Source organism: Armigeres subalbatus, chromosome 2 (assembly GCF_024139115.2).
Source record: "Armigeres subalbatus isolate Guangzhou_Male chromosome 2, GZ_Asu_2, whole genome shotgun sequence".
Lineage (NCBI taxonomy): Eukaryota > Metazoa > Arthropoda > Insecta > Diptera > Culicidae > Armigeres > Armigeres subalbatus.
The window spans coordinates 294,526,259-294,540,568 of NC_085140.1; the positions used below are offsets into that span (position 1 = coordinate 294,526,259).

The 14,310-nt window shown below is 40.9% G+C and overlaps 2 protein-coding genes across 10 annotated transcripts in view; one reads left to right on the top strand and one right to left on the bottom strand.

The window, feature by feature from the left end:
* LOC134212432 (6-phosphofructo-2-kinase/fructose-2,6-bisphosphatase 1-like) overlaps positions 1–14,310 on the top strand; it is a 319,297-nt gene that overhangs the window by 168,306 nt on the left and 136,681 nt on the right. The window contains exon 3 of one of the 2 annotated variants that reach the window (XM_062690280.1): positions 9,321–9,419. The exons of the other annotated variant lie outside the window; for it this stretch is intronic. Within the exon in view, the coding sequence (XP_062546264.1) occupies positions 9,321–9,419 (99 nt within the window). The remainder of the gene's footprint in view (positions 1–9,320; positions 9,420–14,310) is intronic. 2 annotated transcript variants of the gene reach the window in all.
* LOC134212433 (alpha-N-acetylgalactosaminidase) overlaps positions 1–14,310 on the bottom strand; it is a 208,515-nt gene that overhangs the window by 130,611 nt on the left and 63,594 nt on the right. Inside the window, exon 3 of one of the 8 annotated variants that reach the window (XM_062690290.1) lies at positions 13,664–13,707. The exons of 6 other annotated variants lie outside the window; for them this stretch is intronic. The gene's annotated coding sequence lies outside the window, so the exon portion shown is untranslated. Of the gene's footprint in view, positions 1–13,659; positions 13,708–14,310 lie in introns of all 8 variants that reach the window. One more of the 8 variants, XM_062690291.1, reaches the window with a different exon arrangement.

A 14,310-nucleotide genomic window follows, 5' to 3' on the forward strand; every position in this document is an offset into this window, starting at 1 on the left:
ACGACAACTCCAGAGACATTTTTTGGCGACCAAAACCTCCACTTGCGACCAACGATCCGCTAGGCATTCCGGCGGAAACAGAAATGGTGGTAATCGAGTGATTCTAGCAACTTCCTTCAACATTTCACCGGGACGCATTTTTGCCGCTAGTTTCATGGAAGACCCCAATCCCCTCAACACAGTCGAGCCCCTCATGCCAGCGACCTGCAGCCGTCCCGGTCCTGCGTTTCAGTTGAGAGACGGGAAGTTTCGAACTCCTCCTGCAGGCAAGTACGTTGTTATTACGAACAATTGTTACGATATCATAGTTCTGACCGAGACTTGGCTAGACTCTCGCACAATTTCGAACTATATTTTTGGAACTGGGTACGAGGTTTTTCGATGTGATCGAAACTCGAATAAAAGCAGGAAATCGACAGGAGGTGGCATCATAATCGCTGTAAGTTCTAGGCTAAAGGCATCAGTAATCGAAGACGATTCGTTCAACACCGTGGAGCAGGTTTGGGTATCTATTCAGCTCGGAGGCCGTAAACTATTTGTTTGTGCGGTGTATATTCCTCCAGACCGAACTCGAGACTTGGAACTCATTGACACGCACTGCCGATCAGTCTTCTTTGCGTCGGAAATAGCGTCTCCCAACGATGAAATCATCGTTCTGGGCGACATCAACCTTGCAGGAGTCGCGTGGGTTCCAACTCCCAACGGTTTCCTACGCCCTGATCAGGAGTATTCCTCGTTTCACCCGGGAGCTCTCAGGTTGCTGGATAATCACAGTACTGCAACTTTATCTCAAGTTAATTGCATCGTGAATGAGAATAATCGATCTGTGAATAATGGATCTGTGCTTCGTCGGCGGTCGTTACACCGCTCCATTCATTTCCACTGCACCTGTTCCTTTGGTCAAGGCTGCCCCTCACCATCCATCTCTAGTAATTGGAGTTGAAAATGACGACGTCCGCGACTATGTTAGTACTTCAACGGCTGTGTCATATGTTTTTCGCAAGGCGAATTATTGCAGTATTGCCGAAGTGCTGTCTAACTTGGATTGGCAGAGTATCCGTTCAACGTCGATTTATACGGTACGCACTCCGCAACCTTCCCTGGAGAGATCCGCTACGACTTCCTCGCTACGAGAGCCGTTGCCAGCTAATCAGCTTAGAACCTCTGTGTATCCGAAGGGATGTATGCAGAGCATTAACCGTCGCCGATATTTTGCAAGGAAGAATAGATTATGACACTCTTCTGCGACAAATAAACATCAACGCTCAACCCCGACAACTGCGGAGTAACCTAATGCTAAGACTTCCTTTTCGTCGCACAAACTATGGACTGCGTAGTGCTCTCCATGGTTTGCAGCGTGTTTTCAATAGAGTGGCGTCGGTGTTTGATTTCCACCTGACGCGAGATGTCCTCCGCCGGTTCTTCACATCATTTTTCACCGACCAGAACAATTGACACACATAGACTATAGTTAATGTATTTGTGATTGTATTGTATTTTAACCTCTTGACAATGTTTTTAATGTCTGTTGATGTTAATGTCCACAGCGATCAATTTTGGGTCCATTGCTGTGGAACGTGATGTACACTGAGGAAAATGGACGTACGATTTTCAATAAAACGCCTTATGGAAATTTGCCACAAGGAATCGGTATGAATTTCAATATGTTGCCTTATGAATGATGATTTTCATTTTAAAAAAAGTGAAGTGCGGCAGACTGGATTCGAACCATGGACGTCGGGGTCGGGAGGCCGGTATGTAGACCACACGCCCATCGACGCTTGGGTATTCGAAGAGGTAACTGCGTATAAGAAGCACTGATGGTGGAGTAATCAGTCGAATATTCATAAGGCGCCAGCTGAGGGTAAAGCTCCCACCAGGAGTCAAGTTAGTGGGATTCGCCGATGACGTAACCATGATCGTAACCATCTTGCTGCGCAACCATTCATCCACTAAACTGATCAAATAGACTGCAGTCAATTCGACCTCCTCAATGAATTCTCCGTACCCATTGAGGAGGTCGAATTGACTGCAGTCTATTTGATCAGTTTAGTGGATGAATGGTTGCGCAGCAAGAAGCTCCAGCTGGCGCATCATAAAACGGAGATGATAATTGTTAACAATCGGAAATCGATTCAAGAAGCGACAATTAGAGTCGGCGACTGAAACATCACCTCCAAGAAATCTCTGAAACAATTGGGGGTGATGCTCGACGATAAGTTGACCTTAAAAAGTCATGTCGACTAGGCCTGCAAGTGCGCGTCGACGGCGATAGCGGCACAATCGAGGATGATGGCGAACAGCTCTAGGGTGTGCTTCAGCAAGCGCAGGCTGCTGGGAAGCGTGGCGGATTCAATACTACGATCCGGACTGGGGATCAGCGTTGAGCGTTAACTGCAACGTGCGAAAGCTGGAGAGTACTCATAGGCTAATGTGCCTGAGAGTCATCAGCGCATATCGCAACGTATCTCGCTCAATCGGACATGATTTAGGGGTGCCTAAAATTCATCAAAGTTTTGAAATTTTTATCCTCTAAATTTTTTCTAAGGGGGGGGGGGTGTCAAAGGAAAAGTCGAAAATTAATTTTTGGTTTTTGATGCCAAATGACTTAAAATGCATAAAAAGTCGAGATCTGAAGTCATTAAAAAAAAATAAAAATATTGATTTTTTTCTCTTACAACATTTTTGAGACTTTCAGTTGATGGAATATTTTTTCATCGATTTTTAACAAAAAAATTTCAAAACTTTGATGAATTTTAGGCACCCCTAAATCATGTTTGATTTAGCTCAAATTTTGTATGGGGTCATATTTTGGGGTAATGAAACTTGTGAGCAATGTCGTTTTTTGAAATTCGATGACAAATATTTCCCCATACATTCTATTGGCATCCTACTACACAGGTTCGGACACACGGCTTGTCCCGCCTGTCCACAATGCCCAGACGTGACAGGAATGGCTGAACACATCGTGTTCACATGTTCTCGGTTCGAAACGGAGAGGCGTTCGGATTTGGAACCGTGCGGAACGAACACTAGCACCGATAACATCGTCAGTAAAATGTGCCAGAACCCAGAACAGTGAAGAGCGGTCGCTAGAACGACGTTCAGGATAGCCGACATCCTACAACGAAGTTGGCGAATAGAGCAGTAGCAGGCAGCCTTCGCATATAGCGGACCATGAGTACTCCGCCGCGGAAGTCGTGAATATATATGTCGATAATGAATGGGAACGCCAGTGCCAGCTACCGCGCGTAGCCGCAGAACGTTGCGAAACGGCCGGTTTCGGAGGAGCTCCCGCTTTCGCGGAACTTCTTATTGGAGTAGTTTAGATCCGCCGTCGGGGACTATCCGAGTCGTTCGCGATCGCGACCGAAGCGGGAGCTAAATGGCTCAATGAATAAGCTGAGAGCGGAATGGATCAAGGCAATCGTGGCGCGCGAATGCACCGGCATTGGGTCCTTGGGGCACCACTGAACCGGAAGCTATCTCCACCCGGAATATTTGGTCTGACCTCGGCACTCGTCCGGTCACCCGTTCGAGTGAGAATGTGCATAGGACTTGAGCGGATTTATAAACATGCTGACCAGGTGAAAGTGTAGTGTTGGTAATGTAACAGCCATCTACGGATGCGGGTCGTCGGTAACGGGGGAGCTTCCGCCGCCGGGGGACTCCCCGTCGGAGTAGGATAGATCCGCCGCCGGGAACTATCTGAGTAGCTTGTGAGAGTGTTGAGAGCTAATTGGCTCTAAAAATAAAAATAAAAAAGAAAATAGATGTGGTGCTGAATGGCACAAGGGAAAAAAGGGCTCAAGGGCTCAACGCTTTTGTGTGCTTGCTGCCACCAAAAAGGGAGCCTAATGGCTCAGATGTAGCACAAAACATAGAAGAGAGACACACTGAAAGGTATCGTTTTGGGAGGTGTACTTTCAGTACTGCTTTCCCCCACAGAAGTGATACTGTAAGGTAATCCCGGGGAAAACAGGGCATTAGAAGAGAGGGTTACTCAGGGTTACCTTCGGTTACTTTGATGGATTTAGTGGGTCCGGCGGTCTGGCCTTCTGTCTACCGCGTCAACCCCACTCTCTGAGTGATAATTTCAGGTGTCTATATGCAGATTTGCCTTCATCCCTCTATAAAAAAGTGCTGGATTTAGGAGTCACAATGGTAAAGTATGGGCAACAAAATCAACCTTCTGAAAATCTTACCAGGACCGAATTCCAGGGATCAAAATGGGGAGAGCAGGAGCCATAACATCAATTACAATGAAACTGGGCATGCTGCTGCTTAAATTTCATGAACAAATATGCGGAACTCAAAGAATGCTATTTGAACTTGAAATTGACCTTCTGGAATTTCGACCAGGGCCGGAATCAGGGGTCAAAATGGGAGTCCGACCCAGGTAAAAATTTCAGAAGGTCAATTTGCAATTGCAAACAGAATTCTTTGAGCTCCTGATGTGTTTTCATGAAGTTTGAGCAGTCGCATGCCCAAATTCATTATAATTGGTGTTATGACCCCTGCTTTACCCATTCTGACCCCTGAATACGGCCCAGGTCGGAATTTCAGATGGTCAATTTCAAGTTCAAATAGCATTCTTTGAGTTCCGTATGTATGTTGAAGAAGTTTGAGCAGTCGCATGCCCAGTTTCATTGTAATTGGTGTTATGGCCCCTGTTCTCCCAATTATGACCCCTGAATCTGATTATATTCGAAATTTCAGAAGATCAATTTTAATTGCAAACAAAATTCTTTGAGCTCCTGATGTGTACTCTCGAAGCTTGAGCAGTCGCATGCCCAGTATCATTGTACAGTCAATCCTCCATGAGTCGATGTTCTATGACTCGATATCCCTTCAAACAACTCCCAAGGATTTTCTCTTCCACATCTCGATATTTCCATGAGTCAAGTTTCTAAAACGACGAATCCAGGAGGTCCAAGAATGGCAATCGCGCGCGACTACTGCAACATGCGAAACTGTGGCGCCGGCGATGTTCAACGTATGGAACCCAGACCTGCTGGGAGCTTTCCGATTCAGCATGGATGAATAGACGGACGGGAATGTAATGGACTACGCGGTGAGCTCGTTTCATGCTTCCTATTTAAAATCTCTTTGCAAACGTTTCAATGGAATTTTATCATTCCTTCATATACCTATATGAAGTAATTTTGACAAAGAACGGCATACCTATTTGTGTACTGTGTAGTATGGGCAAGGATGTTAACGATCATTCAGTAATTTGCGTTCGATCATTTAGTAGTTTGTCAATAACACATTCCAGAAGCTGAATTTCAAAATATGTTGTATGGTGGACTTCTAGTGCGAAGCTTTTCCTACAACGTTGCCTAATGGTTTGTTATTAGAATTCAACTAATAACAGAGTTAGAGCGCTAATTGCAGTAACTCAAACTAAATGATTGGAATTTTGTTATCATTTTGTCTAAGTTACTGAAACTATAGCTATAACTCTGTTACTAGTGGAATTCAAACAACGAACCATTAGGCAGAGTCGTAGAAAAACCTTCGCACTAGAAGTCCACCATACAACATATTTTGAAATTCAGCTTCTGGAATGTGTTATTGACAAACTACTAAATGATCAAACGCAAATTACTGAATGATCGTTAACATCCTTGAGTATGGGTTACACTTCCACAGTTGATGTAGGCACATATTGCGTTTTATCTTTTCTATGTGCCAGACTAAATGTGCCAGACTAAATAAACGGTTCAAGCCATGGTACGCCTTTGCACTAGTGCTTGGATACCCTACCAGACAAATTTTATTATCGACGCGGGTGTTTATGGAAAAGATACAATCAAATTATAGTTTTTCAAGCATTAGGAAATTCAAGAACGTAGCACGTATTAATGTCTGTTGATGTACATAATATCATTTATATATACCTAGACAAGAGCGAATAATGTTTTCAAAAAAGGGGCAATAAGTACACTCAATCCTTGACATAAATACTTTTAGTTTAAATTTGACATTAGCACATGCGGGGAGGGGTTTTCCATATATGATTCTTCTCTTCTCGTTTCAGAGAGCGAGCAATGGCGCTTAAACCTAGGCTTATTAGCCAGGGCAAGTCTAATACCTTGTCCCATCCCAGGAAGTTAAACATCTAGGAAAACGGGTGACATAAATTTCTTAGCATGGTCACTCCCAACGTTTGAATAAACTTATCATATCATTTGCTTATGATGATATTCCAAAACTAAATTCCCTACCAACCATCCAACTCCTTGACATCTATGAGGGCGTCGGTGAGTCGCTGACCTCTCACTAAGTAGATGTCATATCATCATTTCCTTCCCTTCCCTAGTAACGGAGAAGATGGGCGTGGCCAGCAATGGTAGTTTTCATGCTTTATCATTTTGGACCTCCAATTGGGTTGCTATTAATTCCCAAATAGTAATCCATAAGCAGTTGGGGTAAGAAAGTTAAAGAATATACATGACAGCTATCAGTATGCAATCTACGAAATACTCCGTTACAACGCAACGCAACGCAACGCAACGCACATCTCGATATTTCCATGAGTCGATGGTCCCTTCAATATCGACCCATGGAGGTTTGACTGTAATAAGTGTTATGGACACTGCTCTCTCAATTTTGATCCCTGAGTCCGGCCCTGGCTGAAATTTTACAAGGTCAAATTCAATTACAAACAGCATAGCTATTCCCATTGAACACAAATGAAAATGCGAGGAATTCCGACGATGAGAGGCTGAATTCTAGCCATTTGAAAAAAAATCCGTTCGTCCTGGGTCGTAATCGTGAATTTCGTGCCATTCTCCATAAATTCGAGATGCAAACAGATCTTGGAAATTGACTGCACTTTCACCGAATTGAAATTGTAATGTTCTTCGTGAAACAATACTGCTGACCGTTCAAAGAACATTGTATTCGGATAACATTTCTACTACTATCAAATAATTGATTGAAATTCACTTCGTGTAAACTCGCAGCGTACTCGCCCAACTTATTGAAGGGTCAACGAGCTTCAATATCTCTTGAGTTATCTATGAAATATTGAAAAATTAAATCACTAGCTGAAAGTGTACGTATGGATTTATTTGACACTTGATTTTGTCATCAATAATACGTAAAAGAAATATTTTGAGTTTTGTCAGTATTGCATTAAATTGTCGATATTGTGCATCCCTAAATGGCCGGAACGAAATTACGACAGCGGCTCTCCGTGGATGCGTGTGCATCACGAAGAGGCATCTGAGTCATGGCTTGCTTCTCGGCGATTGACACGCTGAGGTGTGAATTTATAAACACACGCTGAATGCATTTTACTCAAACCCCACAGATATGGCGGACGTCCTTTCATACATAGCACATACCTACATAGAACAACAAAGCTCAAATTCCGTGTTTATGATGCGGAAATGAATCATCTGAAATCATTAGATTCCAACTTTAAATTGTAGTATTTATTGCCACTCATCTCAACTTTACCATACACCCGTGTCAAGTAGTGGAAATGAAATTTAATCACCGCCGCCCTGTAATTGAATACCAACCACTCTATCGTGTCTTACAGATCGTTTGATTAACATAACATACTCACTTAGCAATAAGCAAGTGAACATGCGGCAGAGAAACCCTCACTGAATCGAGCAGAGTTACGCGCCATCGCCACACCATCGCCTCCCGCCTCCGGCGAATTACTAATGAGTGTCAGGTTCATCTTCACACGGTCGAAGAGCCGCCGCTGCCGCCGACGCCACCAAGCATCCCATTTAAATGCGAGATAAACGGCACAAGCAGAAGCTATCGCACCGGATCACATCAGTCGGCGGCGTGGTCGATCGTCGCATGTCGATAGATACCAGACGAGACCGGCGGCGGCAACGATGACGACTTGGGTGCGACCTTGACATTAGTGCAGATAAAATGTGACGGATTTAGTGCCAAGGAATTTATGAGTGCCGTACTATGCGGTTGATTAAGGATGCCGGGCGAAGTTCATTGCCACCGTGAGGACCGGTAATAAGGAAGCGTTTTGGGTAAACTATATGCATGATTTGAGATGGGTATCTTTCAGTAGTTTTACTATACGGTGATGTCATGTCATGAAAAATCCTTTAGCCCTTGGTCATAGTAGAATTGTATACTATATACATCATATTATCGAAGTAACGAAAACCCTTCATCAAATCATTTAGACGAATGACAGATATCATAACAGAATGGTTCTGATTAGGTCGATCAAATGTTGAAATCAAGACTGTAGAAGAGGCAGTGATTAATACGATGAACACGAAATGAATTACCTTGAATGATTCAATTCGCATTCATCTAAATTATTTGGATTCTGAAACTGATAAATCGTTTCGTATACCCAAGAACTTTTGAGATCTAAATTTGTTATCATAATGCTCATAATGGCCACCCAGGAATGGCTTGAATAGCACGTCACTATGGCCACCAAGTAAGGAAATGTCGCACATTATTACCGCCATATGGTGGAATTTCTGAGTCAACAGAAAAGTATGCACCTACCTATATGCAAACAGTTACAAAGTTGCAATCTTTACTATTGATAGCTGGTTTTATTTCCTTCGGGAGGTTATATCACGAAGTGAAGATAAAACAAGAAAAGCTTCTTAATAGGCTAATTATTTGCACTGACCAATCTCGAACGATACGCAAGAAAGCCGTAAATTATCCATTAGCAGTTGGCGCGCGAGAAGGTTCACTCCAACATCTGATTAGCTAATCGGAATCGAACGCAAAAAGCTCACAGTTCAGCGGAGCTGTCTGTGGTGGCGGTGGCCCGCGCGCGTGCATTTGCCGGCAATTTGCGTAAGAAATTAGAGCGTTTGAGCTGCGCGGCTGGAGTTGGACATAAATTTCCGCATCCATGGGCTTAGGTAAACATGCGCACTGGTTCGTCCGAATCAGTGCCAGTAGGTAACGTGAATCGTGCTTTGGTGACGGGACACTTACCATTTTTTTTGCGTTTCATTATTGCATTTTGCTATTTCCTGGGTCGTTTTTTTCGAAGTCACACTTAGGTAGGTTGTTCACTTCAAATTTGCATTCGATTCTACACTTTGCGTGCCCAGTTTTAAATATGCGTATTCCTTAAATTGTTGGCAGTCGTGACTGTGCTGAAAAGCGTTCCATTCAATTCAGTTCATTGCATAATTTGTCGGTTATATGTTAAGTCGCTTCCGTTGGTTATCAGGACTTTCAAGTTGTATAATGTCATTTAAAATATGCTGACTCCGAAAGCAGTCACATTAAACATAGCTTCGTATATACATTTATTTATATATGCATTTCTCTACATCTATTTTCAGGTAAATCTACCAGAAAAACAAGTCGGGACACTAGTTCGTTCGAAGAGCATGCTGTAAAAAAGAAGACTACCCGATTAGCAATTCAAACCACCAAGACTGGTAAGATACCGACCAAGCATGACAGAGACTGTCGAGAACTCAGTTCGTAAATTCTTCCGAAAGTCATTGACTTTCGTTTGCTGAGTGGGATCTGCGATCTGACAAATAGAGATTTTTTTTCGCATCTTCTGGGGTTCTTCCTACACTAATCATTCGGGTTTGGAAAAGGATGTTTTGTTATGGGTTGCTGCTACACCCAACCAGAGATTGCAACATTTTATTGCAATCTCGCATTAGTTTCGCGTACAGTTTGTCATAATTTGCGACATATGCACAGATTGTATTAAGTAAACGGCAGGCCCTTGTATTAGGTCTCCGGTCACGAGAAAATAAGAACTGGTTATGTGTTAGTGTCTACATTGAATCTAATTTTACACTCCCCATCGAGGAGTGAAATGCTGTATACTTCGACAACCTCAGCAAGCATACAAAAACTGGACCAAAGGCGGAATTGAACCCGGACCCTCCACACTAAGCACATCTAGACTGACGCGCTAACCATCTGGACTATTTATCAGATAAGGAACGACGCGACCAAAGGCAATCATTATCCACGTTTCATGCTATGCGGATGTGACAAGTGGAAGGGTAACAGGGATAGCAATGAGTGATACGAGTGGAATAAGCACCGTGCATATTTGTGTCCTTTTCCGTTATCAAGCTAAATGGAATCGGAAAGATTGTGTGGGTTAAAGTTTTATTGCTGTACACGATTCATATACTTGTTCTATGAGGAGTAAACGAGATTCGTTTGGATGTATTGATCGAAACCAAATAAACCGACTTAATGCAATGAGCTGTATTAACAAGTATGACATTCTCTGATCGGATTGAATGCGAGATGTGATACAAAATGCTTAATACAAAGAATGTCATACAGAATTGTTTTGGGTGTATAGGGAACTGGATGGTATTTCGAAATATCTTCGGTGTGAATCCTATAGAGAGAAATTTATCCGATAGCAATTTTATGCTAATATTTCACAGTCGTATATTTTATAAGTTAGCGGTCAACGGCTTCGAATGAATGCTGCCAAGGTTGACCAGATGCATTTATGCTAAAAACGCTGCAAACCTGTATGGCTGTACAAAAACGCTGATCAACAACTTGATTTATTGTGTTTGAAGGTGCTAATTCATTATTTATTTCAAAGACAGTACATATGCATTAGTAGCATCCCAAGCAAACAATTAGATTTTTGCCTTTCTCGTATACTAAGTATACGTAAATATTAAAGGATCACTCCAAAACTGAACTTTTGATAGAAGGCTCGAAGACCCAAAGATTTATATACAAATCGACTGTATGTGTGTATGTATGTTTGTGTGGGTACAAAAACAAGAAAAACACAATTTTTTAAACTTAGGCTTATCTGATTAGCTTGCAACAGGCTGCATTCGACGCGGAATCCTGCCTAATTCGCTATAGAAAATTGACCCAATCGGCCATTGCGTTCCGAAACTATTGTAAAAAAAAAATGTTTTTCCTCCATTTTTACAAAAGGAACAAAAGGAAGGAGGAACTTCTAAAAGAAAATTCAAAAACAAAAAAAAATCCCAAAACTGATACATTTCATTCAAATGAACGTAAATATGAATTAATAGAAATAACTCAATCTACCTCCCTAGTAAGCGATATTAGGTGATGAATATTTTCACGTTATTTATGGTGAGGGGCATACTTTTGAAAATGGTGATTAGATCCAAAATAACCGTTTACTTTGGGGGTCCCGTAGCATAGTTGGCTGCACCTTCGCCTTATAAGCGAATGGTCATGGGTCAGACTAACAGCCCCTCCACCAAACCCTCGTCAGTCACCGGATGCGCAGCCCATGCGGTAGCGTATTGTGAGACGCGCATTATCGTCATGGATTTGTTAAAGGATGTTTTGAAAATCCTTAGAGTGAAATCAGCAGTGATTCAAATCGTTCGGGGCTGTCAGTTTGAATATGAATCTGAAACATTAATTTCCCCAGCAGCTGTTCTAGATTTATTTTTTATACCAGTCAAATGTCAAAAAAATAAAACTGGTGTAACGCTCCGTTCTATTTTCTGCAGAGTTGAACCACGAATAAATCACGAGATTCAAATATTTTTCAATTGTTTTGGTGTATGAACGTGTCATTTTATCTATCGATCAATCCACTTTGCAGTTACAGCGCCTTTCGAGGCAGCAACATAACGATTTCATTAAATTGAAAATTTGAAAAACATGGAAGTCTGCTGGGGAAACCAGCGAGTTTGTTCTATTTTGCTACAGATTCAAACTAGAATAGTGGTCGAAAATTTAGAATGAAACTGAATCACTACTGATTTCACTCTTATAATTTTCCGATTTTTTTGTTGTCGCATCAAAACTTTATTTAAGAGGAAATAATTGGCGGTGGGGGTGGTGGCGCATTTTTTTTATTGACGCATTATTGACTCTAAAAATGTTAAACAAAATTATTTCCTCCGCGGATTTTGTTTTATTCCTTTTTGCCTTTCTCGTACAACAAAGTTGTACCGAAAGGCTATCATTTCACTACGAAAACGAACTTTTTATAGAAGCCTCGGAGACCCATAGTGTTATATACCAATCGACTCAGCTCGACAAACTGAGCACATGTCTGTCTGTCCGTGTGTATGTGTGTGTATGTGTGTGCACAAAATCTATAAAAAACATTAGACAACTTTTCGTATAGTAATCCTAGACCGATTTTGCGAATTACCGTTAAATTCTTAAAAATCAGAAGCTGATCATTTGTCATTAATTTGCACGTTAGGATTTCTTCAAACAAGTTATTCGAATAAAACATAAATCAAATCATATGATATTTGACGCTTACAACAAACGACTTCCAAATTTGGTTAATTTCACCACATGTCTGTATGCTTTTACCATTGAGTAACAGTAACAAGTGGAATCAAAGCTTCTTTGTTCGAACAACTTGTTTAAAGAAATCGTAACGTGCAAATTTATGACAAATGCTCAGCTTCTGATTTTTAAGAATTTAACGGTAAATCGCTCATTGGCAATTATATTACACAAATGCCCAGGGAAAAAAGAGGAATAATAATATAATAACTTAGCAATGATTTGTCATGAATTCAAGAATTGCACTTCTCGAAATGCTGAAAATCGATGCTCGAAAATCACTTTAACATCCCCCTCTTGTCATAAGACGAGTTTCTACAATCCCATTGAATTCCACCACTTAATTGTATCTTGACAGATACGTATTTCGACCTCAACAGTAAGGCCGTCTTCAGTGTCTCGTACTTGACTCGACTTTAACATGGTCAAAACGTGAACGGAACGAATCGAAATGTTCACAAGACTTGTAGAGCACACCAAAAGCTTCCGTATAGAGGTTGTTGCGATTGTTTTCGGCGTTTATATATCTCGTTAGATTTTTTTCAAAATTGAAAATAGCCCAAAAACATTAAATCGACTTGAGCCACCTCGAAATTTTATCCGTATTAGCTGAAAATTTGACAGGAGGCTTATTTTAGTATAAGAATTGTGATTCTGGGCTGACCGGTTGAATTTTTGATGCTTTTTGAAAACATGAAGAGGTCTAGTGTACATAAAACACTCAAATATATGACCACAGACAAACAGACGTAACACTAGAGAAATTACCATCGACCATGATTTCAACGATCAATTTGAATTTGATTGATTGCGCGTTTCACAACTAGAGGCGCCAGCGTCGTAATCCTTCGAGTAGGACATATCACTCTAGCGCCTTCTGGTGACAATGTCATACGACACATTGTTTCGTGTAACATGCTCGCAAGATGGTGGTAGAGAAATTGGGCGATGGATTTTTTAGAAAAATGTTCAAGCTGTTACGTCAGTTTGTCTGTGATGTAAACTTCCAAACTAAATTTGCCGCCTGATCCGCAGAAATCGTTCTCAATAGATATTTCAGTCTAAGACTATATTGCTCTAAATAAATATTAATTCTGAGGTCTCAAAACATCACTTGTCATTCCACATAATGTCACGCATCAGTTAACATATGGATTTTCCTAATAGAGAAAGTTATAGAAAATTTGAAAAAGTGTTTTTTGAGCCACCCTACTGCCCAAATATTAATTGGAATTTGTACCAAAACAGGGCTAGGCTGGCTATTATGCCAATACCATTTTTGGTTCGTGACACTTCTGCTTTAAGAATTTATTTTAATACGCAATATATATGATTACTAGTGAAAGGGAATATTATTTTTTTTTGTGATGCTCATATAGGTACCTGCCTTACGATTTTGATGAAATTTCAAACAATTAATTTGATATGGACCTGAAATGAAAAAAATATATAAAAGTTAGCATACTGTGTTTAGCGTAATTTGATAAAATAAAACTCAATTGTGTATTATGAAAAACAAGTGTCATCTAAAAGAAAATGAAAAAGTCTCTCACTTATCATTTCAGTATACAAATACGATATGTAGCATACCGTGAGAGATTTATTTCGCAAGTCGTCATGATAAAGAACTGATTCGGAAGGCTATACCTCATGATAATTTTCACTGATTTTTATTTCTTGAAAGTGCGTCAAATTATTGTCAAGCTGTCTTTGCTTCAATATTGCTATTATTATTACTTCCAACACGAAAATCAAGAACCATATAATCATTTTATCAGCTTGTCATCGTTTTTGCTCACATCTATAAACATGATTAAGAAATTTGGATCTCAAAACAATGCAAACATTTCCGTCATTATTGCTTTTATACCGTTTTGCTTCGAATTGCCGGACGCTTCGAAAGCCGGACACTTCAATTGTTATTTGACTTTATTTACCATCTCAACAAGTATTTCTTGGGTTATCAATGCACGGAACAATTCTTGGACTTGAAATCATTTTAACAAATGTAAGTAATCCGTGATCTGTGGTAAT